General features: G+C 42.8%; 1 protein-coding gene across 1 annotated transcript in view; it reads right to left on the bottom strand.

The window, feature by feature from the left end:
* MYO3B (myosin IIIB) overlaps window positions 1-17,675 on the bottom strand; it is a 331,093-nt gene that overhangs the window by 309,115 nt on the left and 4,303 nt on the right. Inside the window, exon 3 of the mRNA XM_084805223.1 lies at window positions 14,006-14,110. Coding sequence (XP_084661349.1) covers window positions 14,006-14,110 — 105 coding nt within the window. The remainder of the gene's footprint in view (window positions 1-14,005; window positions 14,111-17,675) is intronic.

Below are 17,675 nucleotides of genomic sequence, written 5' to 3'. Positions count from 1 at the left end.
TAACAGACACTTTCAGAAGGGCGATAAATATCACGGCAGACATGAACATATTTCTAGTTTATTTCATTTTTTTATCCACTTCCCCAAAACATCTGTTCCCAATAATGTCACTTTGCTGAAATCATGTAAATGAACCCTTTCAGTGGCAGTGACTCTGAAGAAAGGAAGTCACAATTAATTTTGCTAGACATAGCGAAATCGATTGCCTTTTATTTTCCCCTTCCTGAAATATCAAAAAATAGCCATCGGTGTGGTTATAAGGCAGCAAAATAATATCTATGAAGATTGTTCTATCATCTTCAGTCAGCCCTATCACAGAATAATCAGAATGCTTAAACTATGGTTAATCAAAGGACCCATAACACTTTCATAATGAAGTAGTTCATGGAACTCACACCAAACTGTGAGCTATGAAGGTCAGGATTAGATAACAGTCTTCTTCAGATCTTCTCCACACATGCACTAACGGCACAATCCTATGCATGTTTAGACAGAAAAAAGGCCCACAACTCCCAGCATGACCCAGTCAGCCATGGCTGGGCCATGCTGGCTGGGGTATGCTGGGAGTTGTAGGCCTTTTCTCTGTCTAAACATGCATAGGATTGTGTCCTAAACCTGTGGAAAAGGGATAAGCCACTGGCCCCTCGCCCTCAACAAGATATATAGAGCCAGTGCAACATCTGCAAAGCAGTGCCTACACATAATGCCATACCTGTGCTTTACAGACACATGTATGTGGTGGGGGGTCAACAGCATGGGTGATGCCAGTGGAGGGCAGTGATGAGGCCCTGCCCCCTTCTCCACATATTTAGTGTCTATATGGTCACTAAACAGAGGGGGAGCATAGGATGGTGTTATAGCATAGTGGATATGAGCATGAGCTATGAGGAGGAAAGTCCCCACTCCAATCTTACTTCAGCCACAAACACATCAGGTGGCTGTTGGGAAGTCATGAGGCTCCCAGCTTCAGACTCCCATATGACATATTGGGGTGAGGCTACTGAGCTGCTTTACAGAAGGTAATATATGTAAAGTGCTTTGAACACTGTAATGTGCTATATAAATGCTAAGTATTAAGGTTTTTTAAAGCTTTATAGACAACGTGAAGCAAACCTTTGCATGTTCTTTGATGTAACTTGAGAAAAATATACTTTATAGGAAATTTTAGATGCCTAATATATATATTTAAAACTCATGTCAACATAATTGAGAGGACACTGTATTCATCTATCTACTATAATAAAAGAGGATGTGCATTTGTTTGCCAATCACTGCCATAGTACCAAGTTCATGAAACCTAGACATCTGAAACTTGGCACGCATACTAAGGGGACCCTAGTGGTGTGTTCCTTATGAGTTGTTTTTATAACACATTAAGGGTGCAATCCTATGCATGTTTAGACAGACAAAAGGCCTACAACTCTCAGTATGTCCCAGCCACACTGGGAGTTGTTTAGACAGAGAAAAGGCCTACATGCAGAGGATTGTGCCCTAATTAATTTAAATGTGTCTGTGTGGTTGAAGCCCGAAACAAGATCTTCAGCCACTAGGAGCAGACATCCCTAATCTGCACACAGCTTTGCAGATTGCAGTCCATGAAGCTAGGAGAGATCAGAAGGCCAAGGGACAGAGATATATGTCTGCCCCCGCCCCCGCTTGCTGTGGGACAGCCCCCCCCCCGGTGAATGGAGTAGACAGACCTCTCCCTTAAGGGGCTACAGGGGTTCACCCTAGGGTGTGCCTTCACTCAGAACAGGCAAGCATAATGTGTCCAACTCTGACCACTGCATATACTTGCTGCCAGCCTTTGGTGTATCCTTTCACTAGTGATGGTTAAAATCATATGCTAGTGCTGATTCTATAAATGTATCTTGAAGCATATGTGGGCTTCAAAGTGTGTCTAAGGTCTCACATTTTTCATCAATGCGTGTAGAAGCCTGTGTTGCCATGATAGCCTACAGCTCCAGTACATATAGTAATAATGAGTAAGGCCAAAAGCTTACATTATTACATCATTGTGCATATTCCAACAAAGAGGTCTTAAAACAAGTGGGACTCCAGCCAACCAGCCATGCCCTACTCCAGGCTACTCTGTTCCATCCCACCCCCCGTCCCCGTTTCTGTTTTCTTCACAACGGTCAGCAACAATTTTATATGAGGGGTGCATAAATTGAATTGAGCATGGGCTGAAGAACCGGAACCATTGGAACCACCCACTGACTCACTCCATAGAGGCCAAGACATGTGCAAAAAGCCCTTTACTTCCCTTTTCACATGTCCACTGAACATGTGGAGGAGGGATTGGAATCATACCCACTAACACCATTCCTGACCTCCATGTATTCATCTGAAGGGCTGAATACAGTTTTCATGCATACCCATGTGTGCTCATGGGCTCTCACCACACCACTGGGAAACCTGGAAAAGGTAGGCTACCATGCATTGGCTGTATTCAAATGAAGAGGTGAAGGTTGGCACTTGGGAGTAGGGACAGCAGGCACAATTGGCCAGCAGTCAAGAGTAGGCATGACTGGGCACCTGCTGAGGGCCCACACTCCAGCAGGGGCCCACTGACAAGAGCCCCTGGAATTGCTCCTCATCTTCACCACTGAAACCTGCTTGTAGGGATGGACGGTCGCACCAGAGTTCGGGTCCTCAGGGCACCCACCTAGATGCTGCCGCATCTTGCACACCCCTGTGCTCGAGCTCCCCCCCCCTACTCACCAAGCCATCCGCACTCACCCTGGACCCATCTGCGAGTGCCATTTTGCGAAAGAAAATGGCAGTCGTGAATACGCGCACATCTAGTTTTACGCAAAATGGCGCTGTGAATGGACGATATATGCAAGATTACAGGTGTAAATGGGCCATTTATGCCTGCAATCTTGCATATATTGGCCATTCACGGCGCCATTTTGCATAAGCCTGCACATAGTCGTGGTTGCCATTTTCTTTCGCAAAATGGCGATTGTGGCACTTGTGGACAGGTCCAGGGTGAGTACGGGTGGCTCGGTGAGGGGGGGGTGCTTAAGTTGGGGCTGGGGCTTGGTGGGCACAGCTCAGGGGCACGGGGGGGGGGAGTCCGCTGGACTCCAGGACCCAATGGGGAGCCCACAGGATCCCTAACTCTTTGATCAACTGCCTCTCACTCTGGCCCAGACGACAGTTGTGGTGGTAAGAAGAAGGAGCAGTAGATGCCGCTCCCTGCTTGCTCCCTGGCTCTCTGCCTGTCAAGCAAGCCAAGCAAGTGGTAGCAATGATGAGCAAGAGGAGGAGGGGAAAGAGCAGCTGCTGACAATGGTGGTGAGAAGACAGACTCACTGAGGGCAAGGGCCCATTGAAAGGATTTGCCCAAGGGCCCTCAAGAACCTGGAGCCAGGAATAAGCACACTAATCTGATTTTTCTCTCCTCTCAGTGCATTCACTGACTGAAAGAGGAGGGCTAGAGGCACCTCCTCATATGCACCTCATATGAGGAGGACTAGAGGCTCTTCATCATATCACTTCAGCTGCTACTCTAACAGGGCCTCAGTGCCCTTTCATACAGCCCTCTGACAAAGCTTCAAAGCCAGCTGCTACTAGTATTTGACAGAGCCATGCGCCCGTTTCCTGTGGTGCTGAGAGAGAGCAGCAAGGAATTAGCAAGGGTAAGTACAAAAGGCAAAGTCTGAAGGCAATCCAAGGTCCAAAAAGAGAGCGGTCTAAAGAAAAGCTAGGTAATCAGAGGAAATACACACCACAAACCTGAGAGCTGCTGCACATGTTACATCCACCCAGTCTGTGCCTAGAACTGAAGGCTTTTCAGCCTGAGCCTTCAGAGCCCCACCCAGAGTACAGCTGCAGTCTATCAATGTCACCTGAGTAATGGCCTATTTGCTAGGAGACTCTTACTCACAAATATTCCTTTACTCATGAGGAGTCCTGGGGAGGGTGTCTTGAGCCAACTGAGCACTTCCTAGGACTAGATGGCCGTTCAGCGTCTGCCTCCAGAGAGGAGTAGGGTAGCCACTTTTTTATTGCCAAAGAAGAGAAACTACATCATCAAAAAAAGAGGACACCAATCTGCATAACATTTGCATATGTAGATTGATATGTATAGATGCAAATTTAGAAATAATCATGATAATCTAAATAGAAATACAATTTCATAGTGGACAGGACTGACCAGGGTGAGATCTTCATGACAATGGAATGAGAAGCATGTTGGAGTATTACCCAGATTTTCATGGAATCGGCTTTGGTCCATCAGGGACACACAAAGCAAGATAAGCCGAGTGTAGCGTACCTTTAAAATCCAGTTTTCAGGGGTCACACAGCACTTGAAAGGAACATAGTTCTGGGTGGGGTGGGGAGAATAGAACTGAACATTATCAACCTGGCAGGGGCTGCTCAACCAATGAGAGAGGCTTGTTTCCTGCCCCTGTCCAGGCTTCTCCCTGCTACTAAATTATTATGAATGGAGAGCAACTAATTTTCCTCACGTGTGCAAATTACCAAAGTTCTTGAGTGCAGCATCTGAAGGCTCCCCCTGAGAGCTTCCCCCCACCCCAATTTCGCCACAGAGTTATTGCTCCAGCCCCATTTTTCTCCACATGCACACTTTTGCCTTGAGAAGCCAAAATCCCTGATTCTTGAGTCCAACACCCGAAGAGTCCCCCTGGGAGCAATTCAGCCCCTCAATTTTGCCCCATTCCAGCACTCTGCCATGGAGTTATTGCTCCCAACCCCCCTCCTTCTCCTTGCTCACAGTGAGAAGCTCCCATAAACCGGAAAGATCATTAATGCAATAAAGTGGACAAGGGACTTTACATAACAACAGAGAAACGACTTTGTATCAGAGAAAATACAGAACATCAAAGCAGAACAAGATCTCAATAGCAATTTAAGAGTGCATCAAAGAAGTGAAAGAGCGCTTTAGGGCGAGTTACTAAAGTTAGCCTTTAACCCTTTCACTCCATGGGAGCGAGATTTATTTCTTACTTCTTAGTAAACATGCACAGAAGAGGGGGGATATGTTATAGATTAAAAGCAGACTAGCTAGAGTGAATGACTGTCCCCACCTCCAGTAATGTGAGGGGTCACTGCTGCGCTCCTGGGGATTTTCTTGATGGGAAAAACTACTTCCACTGGGGAAATAAGAGGGAATGGGGCATCCCACTCCCTTGGCCACATCACTGCCAGGTCACAGAGGCAGGCCCAGGATTTAATGCGGGGGAGGACATGGCACACTGTGACAAAATCGCCAGGGTATAAATCGCAAAATCACCAGACTTTCTTCAGTAAAAACGTCAGAGTAAAGGGAGTTTCAGAAAATGCAGCTTTTCAAGAGGGAAGCGGCTGGTTGTCAGTGGATTGGTGACAATATCATCTGTTGTGAAGGAACTCAAACTGTTCTAACTTTGCACTAAATTGCCTGTGAAGACAGCCCCCAGGTGACCACTGCTGATGGGCAATTTCAAGGTCCCTGCCTGCTCTCCCTCCTTATGGTTCTTTGACTTTAACCCAAACCTGGACTGGGCAGCCCATCAAACAGAGGACACCTTCAAATAGAGGACTGCCCTCTGTGAAGTAGGGCACCTGGCCACCCTAAGCTATCTGCACCGTGAAGGGAAGGGACAAGATGACTGATAAAACAAAGGATATATAGAAAACCAATATATAGGTTGGGTCAGTTCAATACGTTTTCTACTACAATTAATCTACAGTGAAACACAATTCGGTCAAAAAAGGGCCTTGCACCATAGGTGCTCCTTGTAGCTTGCATAACGGGTGCTTCCAGATGGAGGGCTCCTAGCACGAGCAGTTAAAAGGCATCGTGCAGGTTTCCCATCTTTTCTTCCTTAACAGATTTTATATTATAAGAAAAGAAATGGGGAAAGCAGTGGGAAAACATAGGAGGTTACAAATGGAAGAAGATGTCATCTGGACCTCATGTAGAATTCTGTGAATGAGGCAGGGAAAGTGCATGGTAAAAGCGTCATCTGAAAGCACTACAAGTTTATGGTAATTAACTAGTTTGACATATATCTCTCTATCTATATCCTCTAGTCATCTCTAGTGGGAAACAACGCCCATATGTATACAGAATTGTGATGGTTTCTTGGGTAAGTGCAAACACAAAGAATAGGAGGAGGTTTCCCAAGCACTGGCTCTAAATATTTAGAAGTACAGAAAGATTAGACCACTTTTAAAGTTAACTATCTCACACTGTGTGTCCTTTCTAGATCAGTTCAGGATCTTCTAGAAGCCTAAAAGGGATGTAAATAGAAGCATTCTGCTTTCTCCCATCATTTCTTCAGCCTGTTTCAACTTTATTTACGAGCATTTCAGAAGTGGCTGTTAACTGCTTGGGGGATCACAGTTTTTGCCACCCTCCTGTGTGACTCTATAAAGCAACAGCAATTGAAAGAAAATATAAATATCTGCATCAACGTACTACTGGCTAAATCCAGGATCTGCCTTCCATGAGTGAAAGGCACCTTCCAAAAGAGGAAAGGCTGCATTTGCAGAAAGTCCCTCTGCCCAATTTTGGGGGATCCCCCTCTCTCACATACACCACAGCCCACCCCATTTAGTATGGTCTCCTGTCTGTGCAGCATTTTCAGGGTGCTGGAAGGGCTGCCATGGGAAGGGGGGGGCATGGGCGAGTCCACTTTGTCTGCACAGTTGATTCAGCATAAATCTGGATCCAAACCTATATTTCTCTAGAGCAATGGGGGTGAGTGACAACCCCTTTATCATTGCTACCATGGCATGAGCTCTGATCCACATAAATACAATAAAACAGGGGAATAAATCTATAAAATTAGTTACATTATGAGTTACAGCTCATAATGAAGATTAAAAATATGTTCTCAATTTTTATGTATTAGAGATGGGACAAGTGCACATTCTCTACAAATTCTTTTCTTTCAGCAGAGAGGGTATAAATCTCCTTGTTATATTATGTTTTCTATTTCCCCACTGAAACAAATCTGTACATGCATGATTACTTTCACATGCCTTTGGGGGATCAAAAAATTAAATGGTTTTGTTCGTCTTGACTTCTCTCTAAATTATATCATTTCCCTAGAATTTAACCGACACAAACGCTTCCTCTTATTTAAGCGGCACTCAAGCACAGAACAAAATGTCCATCCAGATCAGAGAAACAACTGTTCGCTAAATAAGAAGTAAAGGAACCTCAAGCTATTAACCTGGGGCTGACCTTAAGCCCCATGAAGCGGGCCACTGAGTAGAGAATAGCAGACACAAGGAGAGAAAAGGACGAAGGAGAGCAAATCCTTTTTTAGATTTGGGCAAGGTTTATTTCCCATTAATTTTAAATCATTAAGACTGAAGTTGGTGTTTGCAATTTCATCATTTCGGCTGGGAGGAGGTAGCTTTTTCATCAAAAGGTATTTAAAGCCTTTCGATTAAAGATGCCCAGCATCTACTGTTGTAGAGTTATTTTAAATATATTTGATATCACAAGTTATCATTTAGATGGATCAAAACTGATCTGTTAAAATTACATAAGAAGCTTCGCTTTCATCACAAGAGTCAGAGCCTCTAGCTGAAATGTCTTATTAAATGGGCTGTTTCTCACTGAAGATTACACTGTTTCAGTAAGAACATTTTTTAAAAGATTCATACTGTTTGCTATTCATGCTGTTTAAAGACACAAAGGCATATGAAAATGCATTCAGATGTTTTCTGCTAACTCATTGTTTGCTTCTCCTGTGCTCTCTGAAATGCATTTTTTAAAAGCATACAGGTCCTTGTTTCAAATATTATTTTTGATGATGGAAGGAAAGGCATTCTGCTGTTTTAGGACATTCTTAGGCTTCTTCTGAATTCCTTGAAAGAAATACAACTCAAATAAAATAGCTTAGCAAGCATATTTTCAGAAAGTATTTGCATTAGGAATTCTGGTAAATGGAGGTCCCATCTTAGTGTGGATATAGAACAAAGGTAGGCATTCACTGCCCTCCAGATGTTTTAGATTACAACTCCCATGAACCTTAACTATTGGCTATGCTGGCTGGGGCTGATGGGAATTCTAATCCAAATCTACTCCTGGTACAGAAAGTAATGGTGGAAATGCATGTTCGCAGTACAAAGGGGCATTATGATTACCCAGGCAGGAAAGATGACAAGTCATCCTTTGTATGCCAGATGAGTTCCCCCACAATTCAGTAGTAATACTTCAGTCTGGATATTACTGACTTCCGTGTTCTGCCTTTGTTGAGGAGCAATGAACAGTGCAGAGGGAAAAAAGCACATGGCAGGGAACAGACACCTCACCTATGATTTCTGAGAGCTAGTTTAAACAGGATGCCAAGCATGTTTAAAAAAAAAAAAGCCCACCTTACCCATCTGGTGGTTCCAGCAGATGGTGTCCCATTTAAACTGGATCATCTTGCCTAGCAGTGTTACCCCACCAGGGACCCAGGCAGGCACTGCTCTGACTTGCTAACAGAGTGCGCCATTTTAAATGAGGTGCCAGTTACACAGAACATTGTGTGTGTTTGTATCTGCAGCCTTCCCCAACCTGGTGCCCTCCAGATGTGTTGGGCTACAAACTCCCATCATCCTCAGCATGCTAAATTAGAGAAGCTGTAGTAGTCAACAAATTTATCAAACAGAAACCATTGCTGTAGAGCCAGGATAAAATAGGGTCACTGGAAAACAAATATCCTCCAAGGATTTGAGTTCACTTTCCTGCCTGGTTTTTGTCACATGACTTTGGTCTCATCAGTTAACTCCAGAAGTGTTTACAGTACAGTCCTATGCATGCCTACTCAGAAGTAAGCCCCACTGAGTTCAATGGGACTTACTCCCAGGTAAATGGGTATAGGATTGCAGCCTTCGTTTGCTTAGGGTGCAATCCTATGCATGTTGAGACAGAAAAAAAGTCTTACAACTTCCTGGGAGTTGTAGGACTGTTTTCTCTCTAAACATGCATAGGATTGTGCCCTTATTTGAGAAAAAAAATAGTTGGTGACTGTGATTTATTGTTATCAGGGAGTTCACAACATTCCAGAAGCCTGGAAATTTTAAAATGAGATCCTAACAGAGGTACCAACACACACAGTAGCCAAATTATACAGCCCACCTCAGGAGCCATCCAAAATGGGGTTCCCACTGACGTGTTTCTCCTCAACCTGGTGCTGGTGAGCTGTGCGGAAACACCTGTAACGATGAAATACAGTCAAAACATTGGCACAATAGTATTCTTATTGCCCTTTCAGTACAATGCCTGAGTGAGAATAAATGACAATGAATATTCACAGTCTTAACTACTAACAGGTGATTTTTTGCAAACCAAGCAACTCTTAATTCCATGTGTTTTGGAATTGCCCTGTCACTGTATGTTTTGGAAAGGCGTCATTGATGGTTTAGGCTTGTACTTTAACAGAATTCTACTTTCCATCATCTTGTTCCAAGATTCATCCCTGCAATGGAGATCTACCAGAATTACTATAGATGGGATTGGCAGAGCATCTTTTGGGGAAAAGGATATTGTACTGCAGTTGTGGAAGTCACAGTCTCCACCTATAACTGAGAATTGGACTGGAGAACTTCTACATTTATCCATCAAAGAAAAAAACATGCACCACATGAGAGATCATTAAAAGAAATTCAATGCAATTTGGTAACCATTTATAGCTACATTGATCTTTCTTGTAATTCTCACCCATAGGCAAAGTTCCTTTTCTGTAATTTACTGTTGATTAGCTACTGTACTATATATTGAAATTTAAGATGGCTCTTTTTTTGCTTTCAAGCATGCATTAATAGCATGCACAAGTTATATGTTCCAGAGTAAAAAGTATTCTCAAGTCATATCGATATCAGCCTTTTAAACTGGTTTAAAAGCCATTCGCTTTTGCCAGGTCCCTGGGAACATTAGTTTTGTAAGAGGGAGGCAAGGATCTCCACTAGAAGATTTTCAGCACCTCTGCCAAGCTACAAATCCCAGGATTCTTTGGGGAAGAGATGTGACAAGCTAGTATAAAACAACAGATTGTGTCCAATTGTGGTTTTCTGGTAGTAGAAAGCACTTCTGCCACTTGAGCAAAAAGGGGCACCTGGTTTTTGCCAGTCTCCCCTACCAACTGCAGCCTCACCGCCAATGCCATCCTAAAAGCTGCTCCAGTAAGTTGGAGGGGTCCTCTGGAACAGAATGGGATATGGATGGAAGGCTGAAATTGATGGGGTGGGGATCAGTGAAAATGAGGTTTCTCACCTTTTGTGAGTGGAAACACTTTTCGCAAGCACAAAGCCACCTTGGGATATAACCCAAAGTAATTTGTAGTGTGAATATAAATGACTTTAGTGCAACTCATGAAACTGCATTAATATTTATTTATTTATTACATTTCTATACTGTCCAATAGCCCAGTAGAACTGCTGAAGCTCAAACTCTTTTGCATGGTGCTATTTGGGAGTCAGGGGGATGCAGTCCGCTCACCTTGTTTTAGACCAGATGCAATATTGGCATCATCTGTATCTCTGGCTTACTACCAGATTTTATATGCTGTCAGTACAATCTTATGCTTGTTTACTCATCCTTGCTCAACAGGCCTTACTCCCAGGTAAGTGAGTACAGGATTGCAGCCTGATTATTGTTTTGAACAATTTAATGACTCTATGCAGGAGTGGAGATGAAAGATAACCACATGCTTTGCTGTAGTTTTATAATCGTTTGCAATATAATCTTGAATATAGCCAAGAGCAGGCCTTTGTATCTTCATGTTAATTTTGCCCACTCCACACACACACACACACACACACACACACAGGGGGGGGGGAGAGAGAATGGCTCCTCTGATATTTTGTGGACTGAATTGACAATGCTGTTGAGGGTATGAACTGGACATCTCATTTTGCTTCTCTTTCAAAATTTGCTTAAAATGTAAAACAGATTTCACTTTCAGCAAACAAATGACGATTTGTGCTGTTGAATATTTCAAAGTGATTTTTGAAATGCCACAAATGTACGCTTAACAAAAACCTGCTAGCCCCATGGTTCCTTTTAGCCACTTCTCTTTTCTATAAAGGACGGCCAATTGATTGCTTAAATAGCTTCCTGTTCTTGCTTAATTTTGGATAGTATTTGCTACTGTGAGAGTGCAACATGGTGATTATGTGCAAAATATTGAAAGATGCTACTCAGCCAATATTGTTCTCTTTCTAACTGCCTCCCTCTGATGTGCTTTTTTTGTTTGGCATTGATGGACTATTTCCTCCAGCTTGGTCTAGTAGCTAGTGCTAATCATTATCCTGGGAAGGCTGCATCAGATGAAAAGTGATTTCCACCCCCTGCCATGTGATGCCAAAGAGGTTACTAAAGAAGCTGTTGCTCTAGGCTAGGAGTTTGTCCAATCACTACTTAAAAACTGTGTGTTTCAACTACTCATCAATAATGAATTCCTCTCCCTTCCAGGTAATAAAGAGGCATCTGCTCTCACATTCATTTGACAAGCAATTGCAGAGCTTATTTCTTTTAATAAAGCTAGTTTTAAAGTACCAGGGAATTAGCAGTAATGCAGGGCTACATTTGTTTTTATATAAAGCCGCTCATTATATGGGGGGGGGGAGTTGCTCCCTAATAGAATTATTTTGAATAAGCCACATAATGTATACTGAAAGTATGTATTTTATGGATTGTGGTGATGTGATCCACTTTACCATTTTGTTCTGTTTGCTGGTTAACTCTTCTAGTTCAGGCCCATGCATGCGTATTTACTGAGTTCAGTTCAGCTTACTAGCAAGTAAGCATAAATAGGACTGCAGCCTTTTTTATGTTATATACTGCTAACATTTTGGACACAAATGTTAGTCTGTGTGTGTGTGTGTGTGTCTGTGCGCATGTGTCTGCTTAAAATGATTATTCCTTGACTTCATCAAGAACTCAGCAAATTTGTCCAGAGGTAAAGCCTATTTCCAAGCAGACTTTTTCCATCTCTGTTCTCCTTTTATGGAGCCTTCCAATTTCAGTCACACTCATATCTATAACAGCTGTAATTGCAAATTAAATGGATCTGTTAGCTTTTGGACCCAGAGGGCCACTTTACCTTCTGCTGAGAGGCAATAAAAGTGCTGAAGGCTAGTCACAGTCATTTGAGGAAGAAGGATGCCTTCTTTTCATAGGAAAAAGATAATATTTAAAATCTAGATTAGAGAGAGATGACGGCTTTCGCTGCCATGAAAAACGCTCTCTGCATTATTTCTAGGAACAGTTGCTCTGATCCACTTACAGCCGTGGTGCAGAACCTCTTTCAGCCTGAGGGTCAGATTCAATTTCAGAGAAGCGGGGGGGGGGGGAGCATTCCAGTGGTGGGTGGGGCTGAAGGCAAAAGGGGGCAGGGACAAAACACAAAGAACACCAACACAGTTTAGGTTAGAGCTCTTCTTGCCAGTAACTCAGCCTTGGGAGAGGCATTTCAGCCTTTTAGAGTGTGTGTGGGGGGGGCGGGTGTAGAGAAACTGTGCAAAAGCCAGGAAACAAAAGGGAAACCCTGAGGGACAGATTAGGACCCTGGGAGGGCCAGATTTGGTCCCTGGGCTGGAGGTTCTGCACCCCTGAGCTCACGCCACAAGCTTGGTGGGAGCAGGATGCTGCAGGAGGGGTCCCTGGCCCAATCCAACCCTGGGCCTGCATGGACATTGCCCTAGTCAGATAACTGGTGATGGTGGTGATCAGCTATTCAGGAAAGAGAGGGCAGGAGTTGGGTTTATCCCTCTCCTCCAGAAGCTGATTGTTACTATTGCTAATTAATTGGCCAGATATATGGGCTTCTTTTACATTAAAGAAAAACCCCGCAGCCCTCCCATTCCGGAGCCTTTCTACAGCGAGACCACGATTGCTGAGAGGGGAAGCTTTTAATTTCCAAGGTTCCATAGAACTCAATGAAACACTGCCATCTAGTGGCTGTTTTAATTATGTAACAATCCAACTTAAATAGATAGTTCATTAGTTCCAGATCTTTTTGGATGAAATAATCAGGAAATACCTCTGGATGTGCCCTGGAGGTTGACGACATCATGAAAAGGATCCACAAACTTCCGTGGGTGAGAAATCTCAATAGCAGGATAAAACCTCCATGTGAAGAAGCCCATGGGCATATATGGGCATATAGCCACAGCTGCTGAGTTTTCCATCAGGTTGGATCAGAAAGACCTGGGATTTCCCTCCCTTGCCAAACAATTGCTTCAGCTGCACTCTCATTTTTGTGCATTATTCCAAGTCTCCCCCTTCTCCTGCTATTTCTAGATCCCACCTAAAGAGAAACCTGAGAGACAAACTACACGTTACATTTACTGTGTGATGTGTAGCTACATCTCTCTCTTTTTTCCCTTAATTACAGGGGCAGAGAGGAGCAATTAGGGGGAAAGATCTCAGCAAAAGGAAGGAGAGGTTTATCCCTCCCCTGCCAAGAATGCCCCAAACTCACCACCCCAGTGTGGCTACAAGTCATGTGCAGTTTGGCCCAAGGGTACAGAAAGCGCTCTGTTTCCTCATGCAGTCAAAAATGAATGCCTTGGGCTAAACTGTACAGCCATCAGTGGAAGGAAGGAAGGAAGGAAGGAAGGAAGGAAGGAAGGAAGAAAGAAAGAAGCTGTTATTACCGAAGTCAACAAGCTTTACTCCTCCTTCTGTTGTCAAGAGAATGTTGTTCCCCTTGACGTCACGATGAATGATTCGGTTGTTGTGTAAGTGCTGAAGGCCCTGAGTGCCAGCAACCAGAAGAAAAAGAGAGAGAGAGAGAGAGGGGAAAAAAGATGCTTACTCCCATATTTAAATGTAATTCTTCCAATGTTAGGGAGGGTAATCAAAACAATCTGCACTCACACTATAGAAACATCTGCCCACTGTATCACATCCTCAAAACAGCCCCCTGCTGTTATAACAGCCGGCATATTACTGTCAGCCACACTATCACTTATACATGGAAAATGTATCAGATGGGTAAATTGCACCCTCTGCTGTCATTAGAAGCTTAATGAACATCCTTACCAGGAGAGCACCATATAAGATGTAGGAGATTATAGCTTCATCCAACCATTGGCCACACTTCAGCAGGCCTTTGACAAGGTCTGTGACAGAGCCTCCATTACACAGCTGTGACAACGGATGGGGGAGAAAAGAGAGAAAAAGAGTTGTTTAGCTTGCAAATCACTACTTCACAGGCCTGCAGCAGTACACTAGAGTTCCTCTGGACAGAATGGAAGCACATTCAATGGAATTAGACACTACTGATGTCCACAGAAGCCATATTCAAATAGTAGCCATGATCTGGTAAGGAGGACAGGCTATAGCTCAGTAGTGGAACACATGCTTGGCATGCAGAAGGTTTCAGGTTCAATCCCAGGAACTCCAGGGCTAGGAAAGAATCTGCCTGAAACCCTGGAGAGCCACTGCCATTCAGTGCTGACAATACTGGGCTAGATGGTCTGATTCAGTATAAGGTAGCATCCTATGTAAGCTGTGAACATCAGGGGCTTGTCATGGAAGGAAAAAAATAATTTTCCCAATGTATGTCGGCTGCACAGAGCATTTCTTCGCATAGTCAAGGACAAAGACAGCTTGTATATGCATGGCTCTAGGCCAGCCTGCAGGTGTTTTGGACTAAAACTCCCATCAGCCCCAGCCAGCATGGTCCATGGTCAGGGATGATGGGAGTTGTAAGCCAAAACATCTGAAGGGCACAGTTGCTCTAGGTCATGCGCATTCATCACAATCCAAAAATTACTTATGAGTATAGGCAGTCCAGTTTGTTCATGGAGCACCCATATCCACAAAGACTTCTCCATTCATCTCAGAGGAAGCAGATCCCTATAAACATGCATTGTTTTGCTTCTTCATTACCTTCCTTCCATTCATGTTGTCAATGTGTTGATGCTCAGAATGAGATCCTAAGGATTAACTGAAATCAATGGGATACATCCCTTTCAACATTTTTAGGACTGGAATGGCTTCTCAGTAGATTCCCACTTCCACGGACATTTCCAAATTACCCTACTTTTGTTGTTGTTGTTGTTGATTGTTTATGTTGTTTGTTTATTTTGGATGTCATTTCTAATCAGTCAACAATACTTGAGTTTGCAAAAAGATATTAACTGCTTAGAGTTTTTATTATATCAAGCAGTATATAAGTGTTACAGATCAATCCGATAGATGGATAGATAGATAGATAGATAGATAGACAGAGCAATCAGAAATGGAAAAAAACAACAACTTAGGAACATCGGAAGCTGGAACATCGGAAGCTGCCCTATATCAGTTTAGGCTAGTCATTCTCAGCTTTGCATACCAAATACAGTTTGCCTGCTACAGCTGAATGGCAATACTTACAATTGTAACATTTGTTAGAATCTAGGTTTGGCCCTGCTGCTTTTATATCTTCAGAGTCTTCCTTGCTATTGGAAGCACTTATTGAGGCCAATCAGTTATATCAACCCATGATCCATGTTTATAAATACTTATTATTGGTGAATAAATATGATACATGGGGTCTCCAGCAGGAATGGAATAGGGAATTGAACTGCCCCATTTTGCCTAATAAATGGATTGTCACTTTAGCATCTGTATCTGAAGCATCTATGGATCTCAGGTCATGTCTTATTCAGCAAAAATTCTTGTTCCATATCTATTGGATGCAACGACCCCTTTATAATAAGTGTTTGTCTAAGTTGGCTAATTGCTGGAGGTGTAATACAGCTAATGCTTCTTTTAATCATATGTTTTGGCAATGCCCAATAGTTGCCTCTTTGGGGGAGGAGGTTATTATATGGATAAACCTTGTATTGGAACACTCTTTAATATTTACTGATGTACATGTCATCTTAAATTATCTACCTGCTTCTTGGAAGTTAACACACAGTCAGTGCAAATGGACTCTCTGCACCCTTTTGACAGCTAGAAGACTGATATGACAACACTGGAAGAATAAATGCCCACCTCCTACAGTGCAATGGATTGAGGGGTTAAGAACGCTTTCAGCATTTGAACGGGTGGTGTATAGATGCCACTTGCGAATGGCTACTTATAGGGATATGTGGTCTGCTTTTGATAAAGTTTATGTAGAATTTTTAGAAAGCTGTTTTTTCTCTCTCTCTCTCTCACACACACACACACACACACTTCATATGCATGCATTAAAAGTGATATATTCAAATCTATGTTGCTACAGTTTTTCCGTTTCCTCTTTTTTGTTTGGTTTTGTTGAAATTTTACAATAAAACGAAATTATAATAAAACAAATACATCAGTTCAGACTATTTGTCCATCTGGCCCAGTATTGTCTACTCTGGCTGGCAGGGGCTTTCCAGGGTTTTGGACAGAGAAGGGTCTTTCATATTACTTGCTACTTGGTCCTTTGAAGTGGAGATGCCTGGGACTGAACGTGGGACCTTTTTCATGCAAAGCAGGTGCTCTACCACTGAGCTATGGTCCCCTTCCCAAAGTGAGTTAAAATTTAACTTTTTTAAAAAGGTTGTTCTTTAATTTCAAAATAAAAAGCATCTGTACATATAGCATAAGTAGCATATTGTTATACTAATATGAACCTGTCTTTTCCAAAACTGTGTGAAAGAAAGTCCAGGAGTTAAAAAGAAGAGGAAGAAGGGGGGACTGGGGACAAGATTGATGCACTTGATAACTGGGAGGCAACAAATTACAGTCATTTCAAACTTTCACTCCATCAAGGCTCCTGCTGGCAGGCAATATAAAATAGACAGCAGACAGATCTCTCTATGCTCTCGGGCTTGATGGCCCGTTCTGCCAACAACCGAGATGAAACATTCTGATCTAGAAAAACCCAGCTTCTTGCAAACATCTTCCCATTAATAGCTTTCCACACATTAAATGGAAGGGAGAAAAAGTAAAACTAAAACCTTTCTAAATGTATTTTAACCATATTATTAGCCCATCACCCATATCTCTCCTGCAGCTGTTTTGTGGCTGCCCTTCTACACCTGTTCTTCTGTTATTATATTTACCAGTAGAAAATCTGAAATATAAAGCAATATAGTTCCAGACTGACCAGCATATCACTTCAGAACTCCACTGGTAGTATGTTTGCTACTACACACAACAACCCAATAAAAGATGAGGCATCAGTACCATTTCCTCTAATAGCAACTCTATTTCACATTGGAATTATAGGGTTGGAGCCAATGCTGAAATTCCGCTGATGGAACTGCTTCCATCAGCAGAACCAAGAGGAGCCAATGCCTTCTCCGCCCCACAGCCCCTTGCACACACCCCAAAACCTGCTCCAGAAGGCTGGGAAATCCTCCAGAGCAGAGTTTCAAGCGGTGGGGAGGGCTGCAGTGAGAAGGAGAGGGGGATTTAGCACAACCATATCGAACCTATAGGGTTCAGGATGAAGCACAACCATATGGTTGTGGGAGGTAATTTGATCTCTCTCTCTCTCTCTCTCTATATATATATATATATATATATATCGTATAGATATATATAGTATAGATATATATAGTATCTCTTAGCATCAGCATCAGCATCAGCACTGTCATCACTATTATTGTTATTACTGTTACTTTTATTATTGATTATATTACTGTTACTATTTTGTTGCTTCATGCATCTTATTATTTGAAATAATAATTAAAAACAAAAGAAAAAAAGTTGCTGTCCGCCTGCTTTGGGTTGTGTCCCAATAATA

The sequence above is a fragment of the Heloderma suspectum genome, chromosome 1, assembly GCF_057233095.1.
Source record: "Heloderma suspectum isolate Gila_16-S chromosome 1, 16-S_ref, whole genome shotgun sequence".
Classification (NCBI taxonomy): domain Eukaryota; kingdom Metazoa; phylum Chordata; class Lepidosauria; order Squamata; family Helodermatidae; genus Heloderma; species Heloderma suspectum.
This window is presented reverse-complemented; position numbering and strand designations above follow the sequence as displayed.